The sequence below is a fragment of the Phoenix dactylifera genome, unplaced genomic scaffold (assembly GCF_009389715.1).
Source record: "Phoenix dactylifera cultivar Barhee BC4 unplaced genomic scaffold, palm_55x_up_171113_PBpolish2nd_filt_p 001005F, whole genome shotgun sequence".
NCBI lineage: Eukaryota > Viridiplantae > Streptophyta > Magnoliopsida > Arecales > Arecaceae > Phoenix > Phoenix dactylifera.
In genome coordinates this window covers 112,226-120,662 of record NW_024068359.1, presented here as the reverse complement: position 1 = coordinate 120,662, position 8,437 = coordinate 112,226, and the positions used below count along the sequence as shown (strand labels likewise).

The window sequence follows — 8,437 nt, the reverse complement described above, 5'->3', positions numbered from 1 at the left end:
TTCCTCTTTATTAGCTGCAAGACACCCCTGCAATAAAGATCAAGAAAGAGCTTTAGGTATCCAAACTATGTTGGGTCCATTAGGGTTAGTACTTGAAGTTCCTTTTGGAACCCAAACTTTCTTGAATTTAATCTTATGATTATTACTCAATTTGTTTTGACTGGACTTTCTATAGTTACATTCATATGCTTTATGTCCTAATTTATTGCAGCAATGACAAGTAATATTTTCATTTTTAGCTTTAACAAAAATGTTCTTTAAGTATTTTTGTTTTCTATTTGTTTTATAACCTAATCCAGCCTTATCATATACAGCTTTTTGACTATCAAGAATCATATTTAATTTGGTTGAACTAAGTGTAAACTTATCTACTAAGGATTTATATTTTTCAGCATCTTCTTTTAACTTGACATTTTTAGCAATTAGATTCTTGGTTTCATTTGTGAGTTTCCTACTTAATGTTTCATAGTTATGAGATAGTTTTAACTTATCTTTGATAAGAGATTGATTTTCTTCTTTTAGAACTTTATTTTTATTGATTAGTTTTTTATGTTCTTTCATTAGTTCTAAAAATGCATCATGTAATTCATCAACAGTAAAATCACATTCAAGTTCAGAATCTACCTCATCGTCATTGGCCATATGACACATTTGGGCCGTCTCTTGATGATCTTCCTCTTCTGAACTTGACTCCTCACTTTTATTCCATTCAGCCATGAAGTTCTTCTTTTTCAGTTTTCTTGCCATCCATTTCAAATCTGGGCAATCTATCTTATAATGCCCGGGTTTGTTACACTCATAACAAATAGGAGTTTCTTTTTCCTTTTCTTTGTCCTTACCCTTTTCTTTGCTTGAGCTACCTTTGAAGAAGGGTTTCTTTTTATGAAATCTATTCTTACCTCTCATAAACTTTTTGAATGTTCTTCCAAGCATAGCCATTCCTTCTTCATCCAATTCATCATCATCATCTGAATCTTCCGACTCAGGTTGTTGTTTAGGGGTGGTAGACTTTAGGGCAATGGGCTTTCTTCTCTTGACCTCATCTTCTGAATTTTGCCTCATGGTCAACTCATGGGTCATCAGTGATCCTAGAAGTTCCTCTAATTGCAGTGTGTTGAGGTCCTTAGCTTTCTGAATTGCAGTTACCTTGGCCTCCCAAACTCTTGGTAGAGACCTGAGAATTTTTCGCACCAATTCAGAGTTAGTATAAGACTTTTCTAAACTCTTAAGCCCATTTATAATTTTAGTAAAACGAGTAAACATATCAGTTATGGACTCAGTGGATTACATTTTAAATAACTCATACTTATGTACTAATATGTTTATTTTTGACTCCTTAACTTGATTAGTCCCTTTATGAGTGACCTCAAGTTTGTCCCAAATTTCTTTAGCAGAGATGCAAGTAGATATTTTATTAAATTCACTTACATCTAATGAGCAATAAAGTACATTAATTGCTTTTGCATTTAACTGTGCCAATCTTCTATCACTTTCATTCCAATACATTTCTGGTTTGGGTATGATAGTGCCTTCTATATTAAGTGTGGGTGTGTGAGGTCCTCTAGTAATGATGTACCATAATTCATAGTCTAAAGCTTGAATGAATATCCTCATCCTAGCTTTCCAGTATGTGTAATTTGTGCCATTAAATAGAGGAGGTCTATTTGTGGATTGCCCCTCACTCATAGAACATCCCACTTGGATTGTCATGATCTTTAACTCTTGATTGTGAGATCAATAAGTACTATTGGAGCACCTTGCTCTGATACCACTTGTTGTCCAAGGTGACAAGCCAAGAGGGGGGGTGAATTGGTTTCTCTTAATTTTAACTAACTTACTTATGTTAATTGATGAGTTAGTAAAATAAACAAATCACAATACAAACAACAAGAAGTATAGTGGTTCGGTGCTCTCCTTAGCACCTACGTCCACTCCCCAAGTGACCCCTTGGGAATTCACTATAATCTCGCAGATTACAGTTGGATTATTTTCCGGGCTCACAGTCCAAAAACCTTTACACTTTGGTTTTCCGGGTTCACCAAAAACCTATGTTGGTTTTACGGGCTCACCAACGAACCTATGTTGGTTTTTCGGGCTCACCAACAAACCTTTACAATTGGTTTTACGGGTTCACCAATCAACCTATACCGTTGGTTTTGCGGGCTAACCATCTAACCTTTACAAGGAGTTTAATAAACAAAAAAAGAAGATTTAAGCTCCTAGATGAGCAAATATAACAATATAATCTACAAAGAAGAGTTTAGAGAATAGTTATCGCTTGATGTGACTTCTCTCTTCTTTGTCAAGGATGCTTCACTCTTCAAGGGTGGATGGAGCTCTTAATGACTCTTTGAATCTGCTCAACCACTTTCTTTTGACTCTTGAATGAAGCACTTGGATGAAGAAGATTAGGGCACTTTGTCTTTCTTGTGTACTCTTTGATATTCTTGCAAAAGGATATTCTCTCTGATGAATAGTGCCACTTTAAATAGTTTCCTTCATCCATTGGACAAACTCCAATAGTTAGAATTCAAAAACTAGCCGTTACTCACTGTTGGAAGGACAAAAAGTACTTCTGCAGAACTAGCCGTTATGCTTCTGCCCGTGTTTGAGTCGGCTCAACCTGTCCTTGGGTCGACCCAACTTTCACTTGGGTCAACTCAACCTTTCGTTGGGTCGACCCTCTCAGAATCACAGAAACTTGCAATTCAGCCTTCCTTCACTTGGGTCGACTCAACATTTCTTTGGGTCGACTCAAGGTTCAGTTGGGTCGACTCAACTTCCACTTGGGTCGACCCTCTCAGGATTTCCAGAGAACCTTTTCTGTCATGTATTCTATCATTGTCTTTGGGTCGACCCTCTCAGTGTTTGGGTCGACTCAAGCTTGGGTCGACTCAACTTCCTCTTGGGTCGACCCTCTCAGTGTTTCCAGAGATCCATTTTCTTGAGTCTTTGAGAAGCTTGAAGTTTGGGTCGACTCATGCTTTCCTTGGGTCGACCCAACTTACTGTTCATCTGTGCCATTTTTGCAGAAGTGTGCCAGATACTTTCCTGATGTGCCGGGGTTGACCCAATCAACCTTGGGGTCGACTCAATCCACACTTTACTGCAACTCAAGGTTAGATTTATCCAAGTAAACAATGAAATGCATCTTTAACTTGTTATACAAATATACTGAGAGTGACAGACTTATAAATGAAGTATCGAATTAACTTATAACATACTCTCGATTATTGCTTGTTAATCATCAAAATAACACTATCATCCTCACCCATCAAAGTCCAAAATGAATGAACTGGGCCTAAATCGAATAGGGCCCAAATGAATAATCACGACCCAAAACAGGGGTTCTTCATCCCATTAAGAAAATGAGGAATGAGGAAAAGAAGGAAGAGAGGGAGGAGGGAAGAGGAAGCTTCGACGGTGGTTGAGCCTGGGTGGCCGGAGGTCGACGGCCACCTGACCGCAGCGGCGGCCGGCAGCCATTGCGGCGGCCAAAGGGGAGGAAGAAACCGAGAACAATCTTGGTTGGGTCTGAAACAGATTATCTAAGAATAGAAGAATAAGGAGAAGGGGAACTCACCGACGAGTGTACAGAGGGAACTGATTTCAGCCGAGGGTGGCTCAGTTTGGTGGTCAAGCGGCGGCAGTGGCGGCTCGAAGCCGATCTCAAAACTGAGGGAAACATGGGTCACGAAAAGGTCTTTGGACGATGCTCGGCCAGGGTGGCATGCCGGCCACCGGAGGAGGAGTAGAAGGAGAGGGAGGATAATGAGGGGAGAAGGCTCGGCGGTGGTGGCTCGGTGGTAGAGAAATTTATAGGTGGGTTTCAGCTCGCTCACCGCTGCAATTCTTGCTGCAGTTGAGTGGAATCGGCAGCCGTTCAAGGGGCCGCGGGGCTGCGGCGGAGCGCCCGCGGTGCCTCTGCTCCATGTTGCCCGAGGAAAGTGGAGCAGGGTTTCACAATTGCGATCTCCTGTTCGCTTCTTCTATTTCAGCCCATTAAGGCTTTATTCTCACACGTGGCTAGTATAAAATCGTAAAGATAATTAGAAGTTCTTGGTGTGAAAAATCGGAAATGCCACTGAGCCTGATCTTGTTAATCTGATGACAATAAAAGATTTATTTAGAATTGTTAAGTGTAGCTATTATCAATGATACATGACTAATATATCGAATTTATTGACTTTGCTGATATTTGATTCGAGTCGAGTCGATCTTGAGTATTTTTTTTTCTTATCGAGTCGAGTTTGAGCTTGGATATTAAGGCTCGATCAATCTCAAGTATTTTTAATTGAATTGGCGAGCATCTAGCTACTCGACTCGGTTCAAGTCGATTGCACCCTTTTTTATAATCAAGGCACGTTTATTAACTTCTATAAATCTCTTTTTAGCTGTGTACTTGTACTCATTAGCATCAAGGATGCCTAAAGAGAGGAGATTCCTCTTCAAATCAAAACATGCCAAACATCAGTTAAGGTTCTCATCACACCACATGCATTTTAATTCGAACCGTTCCTTTTCCAACTGTTTTAATTGGGGCATTATTGCCCATCAACACAACTCCACTATCAATTGATTCATATATAGAGAGCCATTCTATTGGGATATATGTAGTAGAAACAACCTAAATTTAGAATCCACTCATCTTTGGATCTAATTCCATTAATCACTGTGAGAATGTTTTCAGTACCATCAGAAACACCATTTGCTACACTGGCTTCTGAGGATTTTGCTTTCTTTTTTTGATCCCTCTATTGCTTAATTTTTAACTTATAATAATTAATCTTAATATATATTTGCCTGTAACAATAATGTCAAGTCAAACTCTTAGGGCTCGTTTGGTTCACGGGAAGCATTTTTCCTCCTAGAAATATGATTCATGGAAAATAAATTCCTAGGAAGAGGATACCCAGGAAAGTATTTTTGGCATGTTTGGTTGACCATGGGAAAGTGACAAATTTCCAAAGTGCTTATGTTTGGTTGGCCATCTACTTTCCTGAAAAAGTTATGTATAATTCCCATTATGCCCTTAATAAAAATTAGGTCTTTAATGCCTCTTTAATGCTTCTTTAATGCTGAAGGGCCTTTTTGGAAAAAAATAAAAATAAAGTGATTCCCACCTCATGGGAAAGTAACTTTTTCATATTTCTCATGGAAAACACTTTTCCATGAAATGTAGGAATCATATTCCCATGGGAATATAACTTTTCCATCTCTCTCCTTTGAAAACTCCAACCAAACAAGAGGCATCTCATTACTTTTCCGTTGACCACACTTTCCTCCCTTCTTTTCCCGTGAACCAAACGAGCCCTTATGTTTGGACTTCAGTCCGGACTTACATCTACTACTATCTGAGCACCGTTGATTAGACCTTCCTTTAGCTACTAAGCCTTCTGTCTGACCTTCATCAAAGAAAAGAATCAGGGAGCAGATACCTAATGTTGATCTTTCATGTTCTTCCTACGACACTGCATGGGTAGCTATGGTCCCCTGGCCAGAATTTCCGCAGTTTCCATGCTTCCCAGAGTTTCTTAATTGGATAATAAAGAATCAACATCCTGATGGCTGTTGGGGAATTCATGGTCTCCACCCCTCTCTTGTCAAGGATGCTCTCTCTTCTACATTAGCCTGCGTACTTGCACTAAAGCGATGGAATATTGGTGAAGAACATGTCGGAAGGGGTATCTTCAAAGAACACAAGATCATATGCAATTTATTTTTTTTTTTTACTGCATGCACATTAAAACAGAACATTATGCCTGAAAATGCAGGGCTCCACTTTGTTGGATCTTATTTTTTCTCTGCTATGGATGAGAAGTTGCATTCTCCTATTGGCTTCGAGATCATATTTTCTGGAATGCTTGGATATGCCATTGATATGGGTTTAGATCTTCCTATTAGACAAAATGACATAGATGTCACGTTTCACATGAGAGATTTAGAACTGCAAAGGTACGTGGTTCCCTCAGTTATCTATATCTTAGGATTCTCTTCATGTTTTCCAATTTTTCATAAGCAATCATCTCATGACAAGACATGTATACTATAGCATACTACGTTCTGATTTGATTATCTCATTGTTCATCATGTTAATATAAAATCTTGTATCTCCATAAAGACTCTGTTAATATGCATATGCTATATGCATGTGTCCTATAAGTATTGAAATAATATAACTGGACAATGTATATGTTCATTCACATTTGTATATTTCATCTAATCTATTACAACAGTTTGAGTAACTAATTCTACCTGCACGACGTTGTAATTCATAATCGCATCAAAGGAAGTCTTACCTGTATAAATGGCTTGGTGTTGGACTTTAGCGAACAATGGATAGGTTAGAAATTGCATAACAAGGAATTAGATGTTAAGTGAAGACCTAAGCAAATGTAAAGGTGAAAAGATGAGGATGAAAATTGAGAGTCAATGGAAATTACTAAATATTAAGGATCTCTGGGTGGTAACCAATAAAATATTACAAAAAAATTCATTGAATAAGAAACAACTTGGAACTATGTTCGTCCAACGAACCAAAATAAGATAAAATTATAATTGGAGATTTAGGTTGGCGATGATGAAATCAAATAACTTTTTAGTTTTTTGGGTACTTGCTGGCAAGGTCTACAAAACTATACCAGTACACTACCGGCTTCGTACGCACCTCGTACCAAGGTAGGCTCTCAATACTTTTTTCTCCTTCCAAGTTATGGTGGTTCCAAATCCAGGCAATATCGGTTTGGTACCAAGCAGTAAGGGTAGTTCCACTTGGTTCCGACCAGTACCTACAGGTTTAGCTCGATACCAAATGAAAATCGTGAGGAGCCATAAACTACTTAGTACCTCATGCAGCTTTCTGGATTTTATTCCCAATGAATAATCATGTGGAAAAATCCAGACAACCTTTGTATAATACATACCATTTTACTAATTTGTTGCATCAAACAATCTTTAGAAAGTAGCAGAACATTCTACTGGAGTATCACCATAGCTAATTTCTTATGCTATTAAATTCTTTGAATTTATAGCACTACTTATTACTTAATTTTTTCATTTTAACATCTACATCTTTTTGACTATCACATCTTTGTCTCCTGTAGTTGCTAAATAGTAATATTCATGTACTTTCGTTCAGAGCGTCTGAAAACAGTTCTGAGGGTCGGAAAGCCTATCTGGCATATGTTGCTAAAGGATTGGGCAAGTCACAAGATTGGCAAGAGGTTATGAAATATCAGAGGGAAAATGGATCTCTGTTCAATTCACCTTCCACAACGGCTGCTGCACTGACCCATATATACGATGCTAAAGCCCTTGAGTACTTGCATTCGCTTCTACAGAAGTTTGGCAGTTCAGGTAAATGCCACTGTTTTATTACTTTGAAAACATTATATTGCTAATATTTCATGCTTTTGAAAGGCTGTAACTTTTTTGCTATTGATTCTGTACAGTGCCTACTTCATATCCTAGAGATATCCATACACTTCTTTGTGTGGTTGACAAAATTGAGAGGCTTGGAATCGCTCGACATTTTAGTTATGAGATAAAGAACATTTTGGACGGAATATATAGGTAGTGAGCTTAAAACATGCTCAGAAGTTAAAAACATCTTATAGTACCATTCTCATTGCAAATCTGACTTCAGCTATCATTCAGATGCTGGTTAAATAATGATGAAGAGATCAACGCAGACATGGCTACATGTGCCATGGCATTTCGTCTATTACATATGAATGGATTTGATATATCGTCCGGTACTTTCTGCTTCAAGCTGTAGGGTTTTGAATTGTGGTTACTATGGTGTATCTATCTATCTTTAGTGTTAGTCTAATATGTTGACGTGTGATGCAGACGCCATAACTCAATTTGGTGATGCAAACTTTTTCTTCAATTCAAACCAAGGGCATCTGAAAGATATGAAAACAGTTCTAGATTTATACAAGGCATCACAAATCAAAAGCTTACCAAATGAGCAGGTTCCCGATAAACTAGGTTCTTGGTCAAGTAATTTTCTGAGAGAGGCATTATCCGCCAATTCAGAGCATGGACTCCAAGTTCTTTCTCAGGCGGCAAGTTTTTGATTTGAACCTATAAGAACTCAATGTACTTGTATGTTCAGCACAGAAAATTTGTAAACATCTGGAAATAGCAATGGAAGTTTCATAACTCAATTCTTGTCATCTCAGGTGAATTATGCACTTAAATTTCCCTTCTATGCCAACTTGGAACGCCTAGAGCACAAGAGTTATATTGAGAACTATTGCTGAAAATTGGACCCGGAGGTGACCACTCAGCTGAGAGGGAGGAGCTCCGGCGGCAGTTGGTGGGTGGCGGTCCGTTGGCGAGCGGCATCCTCCGGAGGACCTGCAAAAAGCCGGTGGCCGGGGTTTCTGACGCCGGCCCTCCGATGCCTAAGTCAGAGGGGGCAAGTGTATGA

General features: G+C 38.7%; 1 protein-coding gene across 1 annotated transcript; it reads left to right on the top strand.

Annotated features, from left to right (window-relative positions):
* Positions 1-3,686: 3,686 nt before the first annotated feature.
* Positions 3,687-8,191, top strand: LOC103720889 (ent-kaur-16-ene synthase, chloroplastic-like). The gene is made up of 6 exons (XM_039121188.1): positions 3,687-3,701; positions 5,417-5,684; positions 5,775-5,955; positions 7,139-7,356; positions 7,452-7,572; positions 7,657-8,191. The coding sequence occupies exons 1-6, from the start codon at positions 3,687-3,689 to the stop codon at positions 7,775-7,777; spliced, it is 924 nt and encodes a 307-aa protein (XP_038977116.1). The 3' UTR covers positions 7,778-8,191.
* Positions 8,192-8,437: the final 246 nt, after the last annotated feature.

Coding starts and splice junctions, on each gene's coding strand:
- LOC103720889 (XM_039121188.1), top strand. Junction 5,956..7,138: donor AGAGATTTAGAACTGCAAAG/GTACGTGGTTCC, acceptor ACTTTCGTTCAG/AGCGTCTGAAAACAGTTCTG. Junction 7,573..7,656: donor ATTTTGGACGGAATATATAG/GTAGTGAGCTTA, acceptor GCTATCATTCAG/ATGCTGGTTAAATAATGATG.